The 20,153-nt window shown below is 32.9% G+C and overlaps 1 protein-coding gene across 1 annotated transcript; it reads right to left on the minus strand.

Annotated features, from left to right (window-relative positions):
* Positions 1–347: 347 nt before the first annotated feature.
* LOC110095949 lies at positions 348–19,517 on the minus strand. The gene is made up of 7 exons (XM_020821680.2): positions 19,038–19,517; positions 16,027–16,362; positions 12,190–12,238; positions 11,776–12,100; positions 4,541–4,601; positions 1,297–1,546; positions 348–517 (listed from the first exon to the last, which is right to left on the minus strand). The coding sequence occupies exons 1-6, from the start codon at positions 19,368–19,370 to the stop codon at positions 1,355–1,357; spliced, it is 1,296 nt and encodes a 431-aa protein (XP_020677339.2). The 5' UTR covers positions 19,371–19,517; the 3' UTR covers positions 348–517; positions 1,297–1,354.
* Positions 19,518–20,153: the final 636 nt, after the last annotated feature.

The raw sequence follows: 20,153 nt of genomic DNA on the forward strand, positions 1-20,153 counted from the left end.
TTCATTTGGGATGACTTTCTTAGTGCTTCTTGAATCAGCTTTCATGTATAATTTTTTTTATTTTTGTATTAAAAAACTGTTTTAAAAAATAACAAGAAAGCCATCCCAAGCGAAGCTGGACTGTTTTCTTAGTTCTTCTTGAAATAGTTGTTTAGTACAAATATTACAATTTTTGAACTAAAAAACTGCTTTAAGAAACAGTAAAAAAGCCATCCCAAACAAAACCTAAAGAGAAATGACAAAGTTATCAAGACTAGTAACAAAAAATTAAAAGAACTTGCTAATGCTTATGTATTGCTGGCACAAGAAAATCAGATTGATATGAACAGTTTAGAACAAGAAGAAAATTTTGCAAGGAAGATACATTAAAGTCCCTCATATAGTATTAAAATTTTGTAGCAGATAGCCTGTCAGCTTTCAAAATAATGCCAAAATCCCACAAAGGAGAGGAATTGTTACACTAACGATTTGCTAGAAGTTCAGATTGAGTGGACGATCTTGCATTTATTTTCCAAACCTGAAACATTACAAATTGTTGAGAATCAAGGTTCAGTGAAATTGGGGGAAAATAATGTTATGGGAAGGTCTTCACAATTCTATCAGATCGCAGCAAAAGAGAAAATTTTCTGTCAGGATATTTTGATTCTCTTCGAATCAAAATGGTGATAATTTTATCGTGTTCTTCTTGATTTTATGTTTCACATGCTATCACTTAGGGTTCGTTCGTTTGAGACAGTTTTCTTAATGCTTTCTAAAATAATATTTTAGTTAAAAATTTTCTTGAATTAAAATTTTTTTGTACAAAAAATTGTTTTAGAAAGCAATGAGAAAGTTGTCCCAAACGAAGCCTTGGGCTTACTTTGAAACGGCTTTTTTATTTAAGAAGCTTTCTAGTAGAAAAATTATAATTTTATAATGTGTTCTTGATTTTACGTATCACATGTTATCACTTAGGCTTCATTTGAGAAGATTTTCTTACTGCTTTTTAAAGCAGCTTTTTTTACTAAAAAACTGCTTTAAGAAGCAATAAAAAAATCATCCTAAACGAAGCCTTAATATAACTAAATTATTAAACAAATATAACTAAAATATTAGCTATTAGACATTCATAATACTTTTTTTCCGTCATGATTCTGCTCGTAAATGTCTAATAATTTAGTCGTATTTGTCTAATAATTTTGTTATTATGAGGGATAACATGTGAAGCATGAAATTGAGGAATGTATGATAGAAGCAGCCCAATCATAATATAAAAACTATTAGAATATCTAGATATAATTGTTTGCTCAGTAATACCTGAAGCAGCTTGATGGCGAGCTCAACCATTGATAATCTTTTCATGAGAATTTACGTTCTATTTTTCAGCCAGTTGTTCCATGAGCTTCTTCTCATCAGCCAAAAGTCTGGGTAAGAGGCGAAAATGGATATGGTCTAGGAACTCTGAATGTAGCAAACGTAATTCTTTAACCTTCTCATATTCAGGAGTTCCCTTATGGACCAATTTAATTTGATCAGCTAGTTGCTCCTCTGCATTACTTGGTTTGGCCTGAATCAAACAACCAGATTCAGTAAAAAGATGAAATGGGCATATTTGTTAATGGCGAAAAATAGCATGCTGTGATGAATGGTGCAGTGTGGCACACCCTTTGCGACTCTACTGTAGCGAGGCAAACAGTGATGATATGGGCATGAGCCATTAGCCTTTACACCACGGTGTCATTATGATAAAAATCATTAAGTATGTGGCCAATTTAGATTTCGTTTGGAACGGTTTTTTTACTGTTTTATAAAGCAGCTTTCTAGTAGAAATTTTTGAACAAGAAAGATGCTTTAGGAAAGGATTAAGAAAACCGCCCCAAACAAAGCCTTAGTCCTATAATATGACATTGCTCTAATTTAATTTCTCAACCATGTAAAATTAATCCTAATATAATCCCTAGACAATATAAAATCGATATTAATTTAGTCATTGATGGATCATTTGGAATCAATTTTATCTAGTCTGACTAAATTGAAAAAAATATTATACTTTATGATGTGCTTGTTTCCCCTTTATATTATACTAAAAACTAATTTCAATCCAACTTATACATTGCCAAAGATTGGATAAAAAAAGTATTATCTGAGCTCGCATACTTATTTAGCTCAAACAAGTCCAAAATTTGTCTCAATTTTTAAGTGATCCTCGATCTTTGAGCCGCATTAACGGCCTTGGATGGGACCACAGATGACCAATAAAACAAAGCTAAAAATGTCTATAACAGGTCTGCCAATTTGGGAGATGGACAGATATGTCAATATGGCCAACTGCCTCTGCTGAAGCCATCTGAATACATTGGGCTAGCCTAGTACTTGTCAACTTAGCCGACCTGCACCATTATGGATAACCTATATTCAGTAGACTAGGCTCATGTGAACCTGGCCAATCTTCTTGATCACGGACGTATTCGGCCAATTTCATCGAAACCTGGCTAAACCAGGTAAACATGCTTTTATAAGAACAGTTAATCACCAAATCATTTCAATTTGCATATTAAATTTTCTTTTTTTACTATGATATTCTGTGACATCCTATCATTGGTCGAGGACTCCTCTAAATGAAATTTGTCTTATTATGATAAAGTTTCAAGAGAAGTGCTAAGGAGAGTTTTTGAAAAGAAAGAAGTTAATAATGTTTATATTCAAATCATTAAAGATATGTATGCATGAGCTATTACTTGTGTTCAAACACAATGTGGTTTAACCAAGTATTTTCCTATTTCGGTTGGATTACATCAAGGATCAGCCTTAAGCCCCTATCTTTTTGCTTTAGTCATGGATATTCTCACTAGACATTTGAAAGAGGATGTACCTTGGCGTATGCTTTTTGCTGATGATATTTTTCTTGTTGATAAGGCTAGAGAGGGAGCTGAAGGTAAACTTAAATTATGGAGGTCAACCTTAGAGTCTAAAGGTTTTCGTTTGAGTAGATCTAAAGCGGAATGTATGGAGTGTAATTTTAGTAGTAATAGATCTAGTAAGGGGATTGTGATTTGGGCGATCAAGCCATTAATAAGAGTACATGTTTTAGATATCTTGAATCTATTGTTCAGAGTAATGGTGAAATAAATTGGGATATTATCAACAAAATTCAAGTTGGATGGTTGAAGTGGAGGAATGCATCGGGCTTGTTGTGTGATAGATTCTATAAGATGGTGGTGAGACCTGCAATGCTTTATGGTGCCGAATGTTGACCATTAAAAGAGAAGCATAATAGTAAGTTAAGTGTTGCAGATATGAGGATGCTCAGGTTGATGAGTGGCTTTACTCTTAGAGATAGGATACAAAATGAGCATATACGAGAAAAGATTGGAGAAGCTCCAGTGGAAGATAAGATTACAGAGAGTAGCCTTAGATGGTTTGGTCACATAAAACGGCAGCCTTCCAATGAGCCAGTTAGAAAAGTAGATGTATTAGATTTGACTTATGTTAAGAAAGATAGAGGTAGACCTAAAAAGACTTGGTTTAAAAATATTAGAAATGATCTTTCTTTGTTAGATTTATATGAGAATTTGACATTTAACATGACACAATGGAGAAAAAAGATTCATGTGGCCGACCCATGTAGTGGGGCTAAGACTTGATGTTGTTGTTGTATGATAAATAATATCATTGGACAAGGGTCATTGTATTGCCAGCCCATAATGCACTAGCATTAGTACTGTTTGATAGCCTTAAGCAACTATTGATACAATTTAGATGTTAAAAATGTAAAGATAAGAAATATAAAGTAATACTTACAATAAATGACTAAAAAAAAAAGAAAAAACTGACCCAACAGATCAACATTGTGTTTTGTCAATGTGGCTTGGGGTTCTACATCACTACTAAAGTGAATCAATCACAAATGAATTAAAAAAAGCATACTATTTATTAATGTAAAAATGATATTTTATATTAAGCTTCCTTCTAAAATGCAGCAAAGGCATCTTCAAAACTAATATCATGGAAGTATCTTGAAAGTTTAGAAGGTAAAACCAATGCAGTGATGTTCATGAAAATCAAGCAACACATGCAAAGCTATACAAAAATTGGCTCATCAATGTTACCTTCCCTTCCATTTTTGCTCCTAAAACTTACCCTATGTCCACTGCCAGCCCAAGGTGCAACTTTACACCATCCAATTACAATTGATAATGAATAGTCAGTCAATTCAACATTAATTTCATTCGAAATAATCAGAACTATCATATATTTTGTACACAGTAACATTTACTATATCATCCATTTATCACCATCATCATCATATATACTCATTTTCCATTCATTAATCCTGAATATTGCATGAGGTATTAAACCTATTTATACAAATATTTTCGCGCACGTTCTGTACATTTAGAAGAAACCTACAAATTATGCAAAACGTTGAAGATTGCAAACAAATACTCTCTCCAAAAGAACTTGACATGACCATAAGCATGACAATAAATATAAGTTGTAGAACATTAATAAAAGGATGAAGGGTCTCGTAAGCTATAAAGCACAATGCATAAATACCAACCTCATATGTTGTCATAACCCCTTCTGCTATTCCAAAGCAAGCATAATCAACTATCCAAGGTCTGGAAAAGTGTAAATTTCATTCAGAAGCATGAAAATATAATCATTTTCAATCATGTAATGACTTTCAAACCAAGATTGAAAAGGAAGACGCATCTACTATATCAGCAAGCAAGTAATTGGGAGTATGGCTCTATCATAGAAATGAAACTTATAATCTAATTCAACTAAAATTTTCGGAAAACATTAGAAGTGTTAACTCATTTTAATAATATTCATAGATAAAACAGTAAACTTAAGACAGTTGAATAAAAAATGTCGAATGACAAAGCTGGTTAGGGCATAATAAATTGAGGGCTGAAACATGTACCAATAAGATAATTATGCAAGAATAGGAAGCATAATAGATAGACTCATAGACCGAAGTAATATGACAAGTTGTTGATCAAAAATAATAACTCAAAATAAAGCTATCTCGTGTAGGATTGATAGTGGTGACTGTTGCAATCCGGGAGCCCGATTACAAGTATTATCAAATGTTTTATTTATTTATTCCAGCATTATATTTTGGATATTTACTTTTGTGTGTCACAAAACCTTTCAGGTATAATATACACCAAACAAAATTGAAGAACCGGCTAAACACAGTATAGCGTCAGGGTAAACATTAGTCTGTATGTTATAGAGACAGTATTTTTCATTTTTCTAGAGTCTATTTTTGTACTAGGTGTATGATGGCTTAGCAACCATGCACACACACAAGGGGATTAAAATTGAAGGTTTTTTTCCCCATTCGTAATGTACAATCAAGATCGTACTGTATGATTTGTTCAAACAAAAATTAATTAAAATATTTAATTAAGTGAGATTAATATAAATTGGCATATAACTAATCGTATTGTCCGATCGACATATCGTACAAGGTGATCAGCTATATTAAGAAACCCCGCCTTCAAATCAGGGTTACTTAAAATAGGTAAATTTGAATTTTAAAATTTAAACTATTCATCTATATGATCTAGTTTGTATTGTATGAATATTAATTAAATTGTCTAATTTAATTTCAAGGATTATGCAATTGAATCAGATCAAATTAAGATTTAGGATCATATACTACGATCATGTATCAGAATGAACAATTCACCCGAGAAGTCACCGGACGAACTTTGGTTCATCCTGAACAAGTTGATGTTCGATTGAACTGGTCGTCGAGTACGACCTATGAATTGTATTGTACGAAAAGAAGGTTGAAAATTAAACTTAAGGATTTTTTAGAACCCTCTTTATAAACTCTTGTTATGACTTTTGAGACAAGAGTTCTGGAGTTTCAGATACGTCTTACTTCTATGTGAGAGCTTGGAGAGAGTCCACAACGCAAAAGGAGAGACAGAGGAGGTGAGGTTGAGAGAGGGAGAAGTGCCTTGAGGGTGTTAAGGAAGTGTGAGGGGATTCACACGATTGCTTTAGTTGGCCTGCACCTTGGGTCCTTCGATTTTATTTGTGCTGTTGGAGGAGATATCTAAGAAGGAGAGTCTTTGGAGCGAAATACTCTTACTAGCCGACGAAGCTAGGGTCAGCATCTTTGCGGGCTTGAAGGCAAAAGAAGTTTTTGTCATCTCCATCAGGCTTGAGGGCGAAATGAGTTTCGGCATCTCTTCTGGGCGTGGAAGCGAAAGGGGGGAGCAACTTTGATAGGAAGTACTTGAGTTCGCAAGTAACCCTAAGGGCAATACTTGAGTTCACAAGCAAACCTAGCAAGAATTGGCAAAAACAGCGGAAAATAGGGCTGATTTCAAAGAGAAATCAGCAAAAACCATGCATGAAATATAATAGAATGCAGAAGAAACACAAGAGAAATACTTTGATTTAATCCACGAAAAAGAAAACAAAGCAAGATACAAATTTTTTCAATTTGAGAGGAATAAATACTCTCCAAAACTCTAGCAAAGCCTAGAGCCCACACAAAATAAACTCTAGATCTCAAAATTTCAGCAAATCTCAAGATACCCCAAACCCTAGCCTCCCAAAAGACTAATTAAAGCTAAATGAAGCTTACAAAATCCCTAAACAGCCCCGAATTCAAAATTTTTTCCTCCTAAACACTATTAAATTAAGCAAGTGGGCCCCACTAGGGCTTCCGCCCCCCCTTGGTTCCGCCCAAAGCCTTGGGCTGCTGGCTATAAACATGAACCGGTCCCTGTTGGACCGGTTCAGCCGGCCCCTCCCGGGCCGGCAATGTAACATTACTCCCCTCCCAAAGACTCACATTGTCCTCAACGTAAAAAGAAGGAAACTGGAGTCTCACTCTGTCATATGGTTCCCAAGTGGCCTCAAACTCGAGAATGTCTTTCCATCTGATAAGCACTTGTTCCCCTTTTTATCTACATTGACTTATCCTAACTCCAGTGGTTCTAAGATCACTTCCAGCTCCTCTATCAGTGTATCTGGCAACTCCGCACTAACTACATGCTCCCCTAGAGCTCTCCTCAGCTGCGACACATGGAAAACTAGGTGTATGGTGACCGTTGGGGGTAACTTCAATCGATATGTCATTGCTCCGATCTTGTCCACCACCTCGTAGGGACAAAGTACATTGGAGCCAATTTCTCGTTCCTCCTGTTAGCAACTGATTTCTGTCAATAGGGCCTTAGTTTCAAGAACACTTTCTCCCCCACTTCATACTATATGTCTCTCCTATGTGTATCTGCCCGCTTCTTCATGATTTGTTGTGCCCTCCACAGATATTTCTTTACTCCTCCAACACCTGGTCCCTCTCCTCTAAGTATTGTTCAACTGAAGAGACTGGTGTATTTCCTCTACCAAACTGCACTAAATGTGGGGTGTCCTCCATAGAGCACCTTAAAAGGAGTCATTTGGGACGCAGAATTATATGAAGTATTTTTTTCATTTGTACTGTACGATCAAAATCGTACTACACAATCACGATTGTAATGCATGATTTGTTCAAATATAAATTAATTAAAATATTTAATCAAGTGAGATTAATATATATTGGCATATAAATAATCGTATTGTCTGATCTACACATTATATAAGACGATCAACTATATTAAGAAACCCTGCCTTCGAATCATGGTTATTTAAAATAGGTAAATTTTAATTTTTAAATTTGAACTATTCATTTGTATGATCTAGTTCGAACTATATGAATATTAATTAAGTTGTCTAATTTAATTCCGAGGATTATGCAATTGAATCAGATCAAATTAAGATTTAGGATCGTATAGTAAGATCATGTATCAGACTGTACGATTCACCCGAGAAGTCACCTGAACAATCGGATGTTCAATTGATATGGTCGTCCAGTACGAACTATGAATTGTACTATACGAAAAGAATGCTAAAAAAATAAAATTTAGGATTTTTTAGAACCCTCTTTATAAACTCTTGTTATGACTTTTGAGACAAGAGTTCTGGAGTTTGAGAGACGTCTTCGTCTTACTTCTGTGAGAGAGCTTGGAGAGAGTCCACAACGCAAAAGAGAGAGTGGAGGTGAGGTTGAGAGAGGAAGAAGATCCTAGAGGGTGTCAAGAAAGTGTGAGGGGATTCACACGATTGTTCTAGCTAGCCTGCACCTTGGGTCCTCCGGTTTTGTTTGTGCTCTCGGAGGAGAGCTCTAGAAATGAGAGTCTTTGGAGTGAAATACTCTTACTAGCCGAGGAGGCTAGGGTTGGCATCTTCGTTGGGCTTTAGGGAGAAAGGAGTTTTGACATCTATGTTGGGCGTAGAAGCGAAAGGAGGGAGCGACTTCTCCGCCAAGCTTGAGGGTGAAGGACTTTCGGCATCTTTGCCGGGCAGAGGAGGCGAGAGAAGGGATCGGCATTTCCAAATATTCTTATTACCTTTCTCAGTACAGTGATTTATTAGACTGCATTTAGCTAAGTTTTAAATATTCAGTAAAACATTTAACGAAAGAATATTTAAAATTTTAGATCAACTTATGTGGTATGCTGAGCAGGTTGAGCTCGCAATAGTTTTGCTTCTGGTTTTTAGAATATGGTAAAGAGAAGAAACATGTTGATTAGCAGTTCATGATCAGATCTAAATTTATAGATATTTTTCTATTTTGATTTTTGTACAATCACGACTAGTTTATTATTCAGTTATATAGCTTTTGGTTGATAGTCATGCACTTGGTGTTGATATATTTTGATGACATGAAATAAATCTTATGTATGAGTTTATTTATAGTACTCTGAATATTTTTAGTAGCTCTGCAGTCTATTAAAATGAATATTGGACAAGGATCTGAATATTTCAAAACTAGATTTTAGGATTTGTTTGTCACAGCTCAACATGATAGGATTTGTCTTGGTCGGGTTGGGTTGTGACACATATAGCCTCCAAAGGTTGTCTTGCTTCTAGCATAATTTATTAAGTCAGGTATGCCATAGTAAATCTAGTAGTTATAGATCATAATAGTTCTTTCTTAGAAATTTTCCTTATTAAGGCCAAAGCCCAACTATGATAATGAATGAACATGTTAATCTTCTTGGCTTCAAGGCACTCTTATATTGGGGGAACTCTCCAAAGTTTTTAAATATTAGGTCAATGTAATATACAACACATGGAGTCCAGCAAATATATTTTCTCATTTTCATCAACATATTTGATACTGCTTTGTAAGTGTTAACATTATTAGTAATAACTTGAACCACTAAATACTCTCCCATCTCCTCTATAACTCCATCAATAAGTTCAAAAATGTATTGAATCCTTCATATGATCTTATGCTTCAACGGCCTTCAAGAAAACAGTGTTATACATATTGCTTATTAGAATGTTGATCAAGCTCTTATTTTAAATATCACATTAACTATCAAACATGATCATAAGTCTATCTTGTGTCCAAGTTCTCTTGATTTTCTCAATAACATTCTCAACGATATTCAATTATTCCTTCAATATTCAGGTCTAAGATCATACATTTATGGAGATTTAAGGCATCAACTATGCAAATCTATAGAATGAATCATGTTTACATAAAATGTGAAAGTTGTCATATTAAATGGAATCACATTTTCATAGAAGAATCTTCCAATATCCATACAAACCTACTTGTGAGCCTCTCTTACACTTTGTGGTGACATTTGATGGGCTACCCTCGTACCATCATTATTATCATCCTCCACATTCATCACATACTGATATATAGATCCCTTTGCACTTCAATTGGACATTTATGCCAAAGAGTAATAAGAATCTTTGCCACTAGCTCTACTATCATAATAAGGTCAGCTATTGATTTTCTCATCAAAATTGTTGTTGTACCAAATGCTTGGATATGATAGCTTTGTTCATATAAGTATGAATCTCCTATTTCACCTTCTCAGTCACTTTGGCACATAATGCATAATGCAGCATTCTTATAAGAATAAAAAAATATTATTTCATTTTGGTTACACCACATTTAAACCACTTAATCACAATAGTCCACTTCAAATACATGTATATTTTTTAACTTTCTCTAATCTGCACTTGCACGCTATACTTCCATGTCGTATCTTTTTTATTTCTCATTGAGCTTTTCTCATAATCTCTATTCATTTTTAAAAAAACCCTAAACTAAAAATTTTTTCATTTTAAAAAAAATTATAAAATGCAAATGTTAAAAAAACATAAACAAAAAAATAAAAAAGAAGTTAATTTTAAGAAAGCAAAAAAATATAGATGCATAACCAGCACCAAGAGAGGAACACAATTAAGTAAGCAGCAGCGGTGGCGTATAAGAGATCAAGCTGCGGCACACAGCTGTTTAACAAGGACATGGAAGTTGGGTGGGTCGAGCAAGCCGCAAGCATACGAGCAGGTCATTGGGCAGAGAACTGAAAAATCTATTTAGGTTTGGATTGAGTAAAATAATAAAATGAACTTTTGGATGTATATTTTATTTGTAAATCATTTTTTTTAAAATCATCCTAACATTTGAAGTTTTTTTACATGAGGCAAACACCTCATGATGACTTCTCTTATTCTGAAATTTTAAACATGGTCAACAATTAATGAATGTTTTTTTAATTGGTCTTTTGAACTGTGAATTCAATATCTGAACTGTATTTTCATAAATAGCATTATTTAGTTGCATTTTTAAACCCCAAAATAAAAAATGATCAACATCACTTTATATATTCTTTTTGCAATTGATAGTTCTTATAAGTGAGTCATCTGCTTAACAAAGTAAAAAAAAAAAAAAAGAACAATGGAAATGTTTAGAAGATAAAAGACTTTGAATTAATAGAGCAAAGACTGAGTATTTACAATGATAAAGTGACACTTAGGTATGAAAAGATTTAAGCACCTTTAAAGTGTATACATGTGAATATAACTTCTATTTAAGGCTAGGTAGTTAAAATAGAGAACTGCAACGGGCATGCGTAAAAATAAATCATGTAAATCTAAAAGTATTTTTTATAGAATTGTAAGTAGATCAATTATGTTGTGTAGATATTAGTGTTAGGCTAAAAAAGTTTATTGAAAGTCAAGTTTAGCATAAATGAGAATTTTAAGATGAATTAATGGAAAAATTAAAGAATTTTTTAAGAATAACTATATTAAGGGGTGGTTGGAAAACACCTATTAAAGATGAGCTGATGAGGTAAACGACAATAGACTTTAATGGCTTGGGCGCATTAAAAAGATTTAAAATGACGAGCAGATGAAATTTGTATTGAAGGATTAAGAAGAATAGCAGACCTAAGATCATGCATAAAACTTATTCAAAAAGACGAGAAAATAAATTTAGGAAGTCTTGTAGCTCTCAACAAGAAAGAATGGAATGGGATTTATGAAGCCAATCCAAAAAGTTCGCGTAGGTTATGATGATGAGTGCCATGAGTCTAGTTTTGCCAAGACGGACCTGCTAAACAACAGTTAAAGTTTAAATTACGTCTAAGTGATGACCTGAATCACATTTTTTTCTCCTTAAAATGACTATTTCTGTTCACATGTAAAAGATTAATAGAACTAACACAAAAGTATTGCAGCCCTGCATTCCACTTAAAAGGCAGAATAAAGAAACTAAAGTTGCAATAACGCAACTAAAAGTTTTGCAACCATAAGACTTGATTACCAGTCGACGTAGCAACTCATGAACTTTGAAAACTAAAGGTCTAAAAAATTAATTTCATATTTCTAAGGAAACTTCATCTTATATGCCAAAAAATCAATAACAACTATGATAAACCAATATTAGAGATCAGTGACAAAGATACATACCTTCCCTTCAAAGAAACAATGATGTATTCTATGTTAAGCAAAAAATCCATCAGCATGTCAGCTTGGTGTTTCTCTTCAAGTAGAATGAATCCCCTGGTACAAAATTCATGCGATATAGAAGGGCAGATGATAGCAAAGCATGGTATTCCAAGGTGCTCTTGTACAAAATGCTTAAGTGTGAAAGGTGATAAGTCTTTCTCCAAGTTGTCAATTCTACAAAAGTAGGTTATTTTCTTTTTAATTTTTTGATATTTTCCAAGTGATTGCCCGCCCATATCAAAATCCTGTTCCAAGTTTTCACTCATGCTTTCACTAGAAGATCGCCCTATACAGAGAAGGATTAGTAAAGTAACAACAAAATGCAAAAGCTAAAAGTCGTGTACTTAAGAATATTCATGAACGGATAATCTATACCTCTAGCAGTAAGGATTGAAATCTCTTCTTGTTTAGAAGCTCTTATATGCTACAAAGACCAAAACAATTTTCATTACTTAAAGTTCTTTAATATGAAGCTGGAAGTCTGGAGTACTAGATCCCATAGCAATAGAGTCGAGGAAATGTAGCTCCAATGATGATATAAAAATAAGGGCATAATTACATAGAAAGTTTCTATAGCGTAGACTGGGCTTCATATTTATCCACTTTCACTTCAATAAGGTGTCTAGTGTTTTTTTAAATTTATTAGAGATTCCTCAATTAGTTTTTTGTCTTCAACTTGGCACCCATACCTTAACGACTTTAGCCAGTTATTATTAGTTTGTGAGTGAATGCTACACATTGCCATCTCATAAGACCACCACATTCTCTTAGAATTCTGAATCCTTCGATCTAACTTTAAAAAAAAATAGTGAAAAGGAGAAGAAAATATCAAAGGATTAAACTGTGAATCATCAATGATCAAGATGAACAAAAATGTGATCAAAGGATGCGAGCCAGAAAATCCTTGGCAAATGTAAGATAGAGCCTTACCTAGAAATCCTCGACAATTATGACAAAATATCTCAAGTAAAAAGGGGAAAATCTTAATGGATTAAACTGTACATCCTTTTCAAAACATTAGCTAAGAATAACAAAATATACTCAAAAGGGTCAGAGAAAAAGAAAACCTTGGCAAATGCTAGCTAAAGCCTTACTAAGAAACTTTTGAAAAATCCAAGCAATAAAAAAAATAAAATATAGGACAACAATGATAAGAATACTTAGAATTAGTATTTGTGGTTTCTCTTTACAAAAGCTTCTCAATTTTGACTCTCAATTTCATAAGTTATAAATTTCCTCATAGGAGGAACAAGCATGAAGGGAAAAAAGGTGTGCACTTGCAAGAAAGCCATATTTCATCACAAAAAGATCCCTCATATGAACTTATATTGTAAGGGTATTTTAGTTATTAAAAGACTTTCTAACATGACTGTCATAATAGGGACCTATACGTAATGTCATTTAATATCAGGAGTCAAAGTGTAATGTTTTTAAAAACATGGAACAACGTAAAATATGATCTATAACTCAAGGACCTACGTGCAATCTAACTTCAAAAATAACGATGAATTGCTCAAAGTTTCTTTGTTTGACCACCGATTTTTTTCAATCCATTGACTCAAAACAAATTGCAAACTATGAATTTAGGCACTGTTGTTTTGGATGTAGTTACAAAAATATTAGGAACTAATTATCATTTTTTTGAATGAGTTTGTTATAATAATGGAACGTGCTACTTAAAATTTAAATGTGGGCATTGAAGGATTCCAACAAACAACATCCACATTCAGACTTCATGTAACCAAATACATTGTTTTAGTAATAGCTTTCAAATCAACAGTAACTAGATCCATTATTCTAGTCATTACATTTAAAGGAGCAACAATTAGATTCATAGTTGGACTTAAAACTACTTTTTCAAGTCAATGGACTAAAATATTTTGTGGTCAACCATACGATCTTAGATAAATGACTACTAAAAATAATTTAGAACTTGATGTAATTATTACAACAACAAATATTTTTGTATTATAGATTAAACAGAACATAATGGAGAAAAATGATTCAATGTAGCCGACCCCACGTAGTGGGTAAAGCCTTGATGATGATGTTGTTGTTGTTGTTGGATTAAACAAAGATTGGGATCAAATATAATAACATAACATGCCACAACCCTTCATTTTTCTAATATTCGAGTTCATCTTTCTTTTCCAAGAGAGGAAAATAATAATATACGAATAAATCCATTATCTTGAATATGGGTAGCAATTAATAAGATATGTTTGTTAAAATAAGAGTGTTTTAATTGTCAACCAGCTAACAACAACATAATCAAATAATAAATCATTTTTAAATTTAGCAAAAATAATCTAACATGTGAATTTTTCACGCTAAAATAACTAATTTAACCACATGAGCTTCCAAATTCAACATATGCCACATGCTACAAAAATATGATATATGACTTTCTAGACAACAACAACCACCATAATCATCATCATTATCCTCATCCCAAGAATTTGCACTGAGCGTTATAAATCCTCAATTTCATTTATTTTTGTTACACAACGCATAAGGTATTAATATATTTTTGCTCAACTCTTTTTGGAATGCTAGCCATATCAGTTGTCATCTACCATTTATCTTCCTAATCTTTTCATTAGTTTTATATATTCATCTTATTAGGTCATCCTAATCATCATAACATACACTCAAACTATTTAAGTTTATTTATCATTATTTTATCTTCAAATGCAACTCCAATAGTAGTCATTTGTTGCTTTACATCTCCTAATTTCACCACACATCCATAAGAACATATCCATTTATGCCACAATGATCTTGAAAATCAATAACTTCTTGACCGTTCAACACACGAATTCATACACATCATCAAATAAATTGCAATTTTTTAAATGCACCTTTTAAGTAGTTTTGATATTCTCTTACACTACACTACATCATACTATATTATATAACATATAGGTTTCCATACTATATATTAAAAGAAACCAGAGGAGAGAAAATAACAAAATGGATGTCATGAGAATGATCCATTTTAAATGGTGTTCTCTCCTATTTTTTCATATTTGAAAAATTATAAGAGAAAGGAAAACAACTCATTCAAGTATTTTAAAAATTTAGAAAGGGAGGAAATTATCTTATCCAGGAATAGATACCATTTCAAAATAGAATCCTGGAATAGTGGCTATTCAATGCATGGTTGAACTATTAAGTCTTTCAAATTATTTTTAAGAAAGTAGCATAGGAATTTGAAGAGATTATTATATTATTTTTAAATGTTTTTTTTCCAAATTTCTTGACTTATTTGAGTTATGATATCACAAGCATGATATAGATTCTTCATAGTTGCATTTAAAACAACAGATTTGCAATATTAACATATAAATTTATAAAGCTACTTTCTATTTTTTATTTCATAAATATTTATTGTCGTTAATTCTTATTTTGTTAAGAAAATAAGAAAAAAATATAAAAAGATAAGATATTTAAATGAATTTTTCAATATAGGTTATATATGAGTGAGTGTATGCCATGATTGAATAAAAGTATTTTAAATGTCTAATTGAATTATCATTCCACAAGGTAACTATGGAGCTATATATTCTCATGATAAAAGATATATTTTCTTAGCCCGGCATCGTGGGGTTTCTATCTTGTTGCATAATACTCCTAAGGCACTTCTTATCTTAGTCACCCAACTTTAATTTTCACAGGTATAACTTCATCTATAATAGATACAAGATACTTAAACGTTTAAAGAAATAATAGCCACGAAAAAGTATCCTAAATGTTCATAATTTGGCACACATGAGGTTGACTGAGATTCTTTTCATCACAGTAGTTCAAGGGAATTGCAAAACTGAAATACATTAACATAAGCATATATAAGGTAATGTTGCATGCATAAATAAGTGGGCATATGGGTACTTGGATACATGAACGCATTCAGATAAATTTAAAATGATTTACAAACATGTACACATACACACGCACAAATACAAACATGTATATACAAAATAATACACATACTTGCATACATATACACATACAGTAAACTGCATACAAATGTAGACAATGCACATATCTACATGAATACAGACACAGAATTTTGACATGCTGGCAGGAAAATCACTTCTACATGCGTCCATGTAAGCATACATAGGACAGACCATAATACATCGGTCAGTATCAACACCTTCAACAATGATGCCAAAAAAATGTAGATGTTCAGATAAGAAAAGGATATACCAACATGGAGCGGGAAGAATCTAGTTGAGGCTTCTTTGATTTGTGTAAGGTTGAGGAGCTAGGGATTTGACTTGTGCTTGCAGAATTTGTTATTGGAGAGAGATCATATCTGGTTTCTGGTTTAGAGTTTTGTGTATCTTCAGCCTTAAGTTTCTCTTTCACAATATCCAGAAATTTTTGCAATGTCAGGTTAACAACTGTCTCTTGAAATTTTATGAGGCATACATGTTCAATGCCAAGAATAGTCTTTTTGCCTTTTAGTGGACCATACTGCCACAGTAGCTGAAATTTACATCGGCAATCTCCTTCTTGCAGAGCGTGGATAGAAGGGTTTACCTGTATTACACCACATGAACTTAGCAGTTGAAATGAAAAGTTACATTAACATTAATCAAGAACAGTCTAGCCTGATAAACCGTCACATTGAAATAAAAATGGATACAAAAATAATTTAAGTATAAAACTTACAAAATTAAAAAAAAAAAAGGTGGATGGTAGAAGAGTTGAAGAAGATAATATCGGAAAACAGAAATTCATGTACCTTTCTATCAAAAAAAAAAAAAACAAATGAATAAAAATCTAACTAGATGCTGCCATTTAAGCTTTCATCAGTACTAATCATCGTGGATCACGTCGTTAGCTCAAGAGGTGTTCTTCGACAGCACCACTCAAAATGGGGGGCTACAAGCCTACATCAAACCTAATCATGAATCATTTATCTTCTAAACATTGCATTTATTATGATTTTTCACTACTTTAGCAGAGGTCTTGTCTACTAATTATATATGGCAATGAACCTCACTATGCTTATATATTATAGCATCAGTTAAAGCTAAACTTTTATATGATTTCTAATGTATGAAAACTTTTGTCATTCAATAATTATCTGTAATGCCAGTTATTATAGCAAAAAGTACGAGTTTAATAACTTCATCAAGTCATTGAAACTTTTCTTAATGCATACCTAATTAATTCTTATGGCACTAAATCAAATGTCTTATAAAGGTCAATAAAAACAATACAAGGACTCTTTCATTAACTAACTTGGAAAGCATTCACCTCATAAAAGACCTTTTTTGCTTAGTGCGAAATTGATTTTTCAACACTAATGTGTTATTTTTTATCCAGTTTTCCTTTGCCCGCTCTTAGAACTTCATTAACAAGAAAACAACTTTAATAATATTGCATAGCTTGCCCCTTCATCCGCTAAAGTAAACTATTTTAACAATCAATTTTAAGAGACGCGTTGAAAATTTTCAAACAAGCTATCCTCATCTCACCAAACAGGTATGATGACTCTCAATCTCAAGTTTCTCTTTTTACCTGAAGTCCTGAACAAGAACAAAGAAACCCTCTCTCTAGGCCATGGTAGAAATACTTTTGATCCAAATTGGAATGAGCTCCTAAAGGTACTCTAAAATCTAAATAAATGGTAATTGATCCAACAAATATGAGGGAGTAGTTACAGCAGAGGAAGCAAAGCAAAGAACTTGTCTTTTTGCCTTCAAATTAAAGCATGAACGGGCAGCATACTAGTCAGAGTTCACAAGAAAATATGATGGTCTAATCTTTACAATTAAAAGAAAGGAAAGGTTCTGTTGATGTTGGATTTAAGGAATAGGGATGGGAAGAGAAAGTGATGGGGAGAGAATGAGAAAGAGAAAAAGACATGAGAAAGAAACAAGAAAAAAGGAACTAAGCGGCATTATTGCAAGGAAATGCATTCCAAATTTTTCATCCCCCAAAAAAAAACATTAAGAATATTTTTATCAAAAAAATCGTTAACGGCCATTACAATAATGCATTTACAAAATAAGATAAGACAAAACTAAATAAAACAACAAATAAAAATCATTGAATGATAACTTGCCATCATCTTCAATCAAATTCAACAGTAGCCATCAATAGCAAGTTCTTGTTTTCTCTCAAATTAAAAACCCAAAAGAGCTTTACTTCAGCTTGATAATTGACTTTATCTTACTACATTAGTACATTCTACCTAAACCAATTTACTCTCAACTATTTGGAATCCTAATTCCCCTCTTAAACCCATGGATCCAAGGCCTCAACCTGAGTTCCACTTAAAAAATCAATTTTGCTCTCCGGTATGTGTGTGCACAATCGTTAAGCTAGCATACACCTTTTCCAGGACATTTGAACCAAAAAACATAAAAATAAACAAATGAAAATACAAACTCTTCCAAAAACATCAAACATATTCTACCCAATCTTGAGTCAATCCTTTATTGCATGGTGTACGGTGTATCTAAAATGTTTAGTGCTCACACGAAAGATATGCAATAATAGTACTAATAGAAATAAAATAGCAATCCAATAATATTTGTTATCATCAAAATCCTAAGCTCGGGATCCCGGATTGCAACAATACCAATAGAATATCTAAATAAAAACAAAATGGAAAAGAACTCCATATTAATCCAAAACCCTAACAAATGGATAAATTATTAAGTGCATAAAACATACCGTAAGAGCTAGGTGCAGAGTGCTAGAGTGCATAATTGTGTAATCATTGTATACTTCAGCTTTTTAGTATCGCGGAGAGTAAACAATATGTACTCATTACATACTAAAAAAATTGAAGTATACAATGAGCACACAGTTGTGTACTCAGTACACAATGAATACATACTTGTGTGCTCTAGTTATCCGAAAGTAGAGTTACGTTTGGTACCCGCATATAATAATTTCTCCAACGCCCATTCATACTGCCCTTCCCTCAAACCATCCAATTTAGCCATTTTTACATCAAAGAAACGCTTCACATAAAACCTAAGGTTTCGTTCGTTTTGAATAAATTGCGGTAAAGGAAATGAAAAACAAATAGTAGCAAAAATCATTGAAGGATTGAATCTAAACTGGTTTTATCTCAAATCGTTCATATTAACTATACTGGAACCAATCACCAGGCATAAAATTTGAAGTGAAATGCAATTGCATTTCCCACCAATTCCTTCAAACCAAACATGCTCTAAAAAAGCACAGTCACTTACCGATTCCACGATTGCATCAAAGTACCTCAAATCATCCACGGCGAGCCGATTGGCTGCACAAACCATCATGCCCTTGACTACCGCATCGCAGTTCGTGTCCTGCAACTGCGACGAAGACGGCCGAAACCGTTTCCGGAACTCCTCAACGCTCTCGATGTTAGGGAATCCTTCGACGGAGTATATCTCATCGGATTCCTGGGGGAAATCGCAGTACATTACCAAAAGTTTGTCGCCTTTCAACCGAAGACGAACGGAGTACCAGGCGTCATCCTGAGCTCTGAAATCCATTATTGGCGACACCTCGGCCGCATCCGCTTGGCGCTTCGCCGACATTGCTTGTTCGATTGCAGCGAACAGAAGCTGTGGTGGATTGCTGCGAAGAAATTTTCATTCAAAAGAAGGGCTCGAAAAGTGGAGCGAAGCTCTGTTCTGAAGTGAAAGGATCAAAAGTGAGAGAGTACGCCATTTTATCGATTTACCACTCTCACCCAAAAATATACATGACAATCAACATTTATTTATTTGCAAAACTGACACCCGTATTATTATTTTTTTTTAAGAGCCCTTTTTTTTTTTTTTTTTTTTTTTTTGTGACGAGGCATTGTTCTTAGGCCAGTGTAAATTCAGATCGATCTAACATGCAATTCATACCAATTTACACCCGTATTAATTTTTTAGATATCAAACTTTTATAGTTTTATATTTATTACAATAAATTTATACATATAAAAGTGGAACCCAAATGAAATTCTAACATTTAATTTAATTTATCATTTTTTTATTTAATTTATCAAATATGAATATGCACATTTCATTTTATTTATACATTTAATTAACTTATTTATTATCTTCATTTATTCATCAAAATACATGATATTTTTTATTTTATTTACATTAATTACATTCAAGTAAGAGTCAATTAGTACAATTAATTATATTTATTTTTATATTCAATTTAAATTAATTAATATATTTATTTTTATTATTTCTTTTATTTATACATTTAATTAACTTATTTAGGAACTTCATTTATTCATTTAAATGCATGTAAATAAAAAATTAGGTTTACATTAACCAAATTGGCTATCCAAAAATGTTAGATAATTATAATAATTA

This window comes from Dendrobium catenatum, unplaced genomic scaffold, assembly GCF_001605985.2.
Source record: "Dendrobium catenatum unplaced genomic scaffold, ASM160598v2 fragScaff_scaffold_1671, whole genome shotgun sequence".
NCBI classification, from domain to species: domain Eukaryota; kingdom Viridiplantae; phylum Streptophyta; class Magnoliopsida; order Asparagales; family Orchidaceae; genus Dendrobium; species Dendrobium catenatum.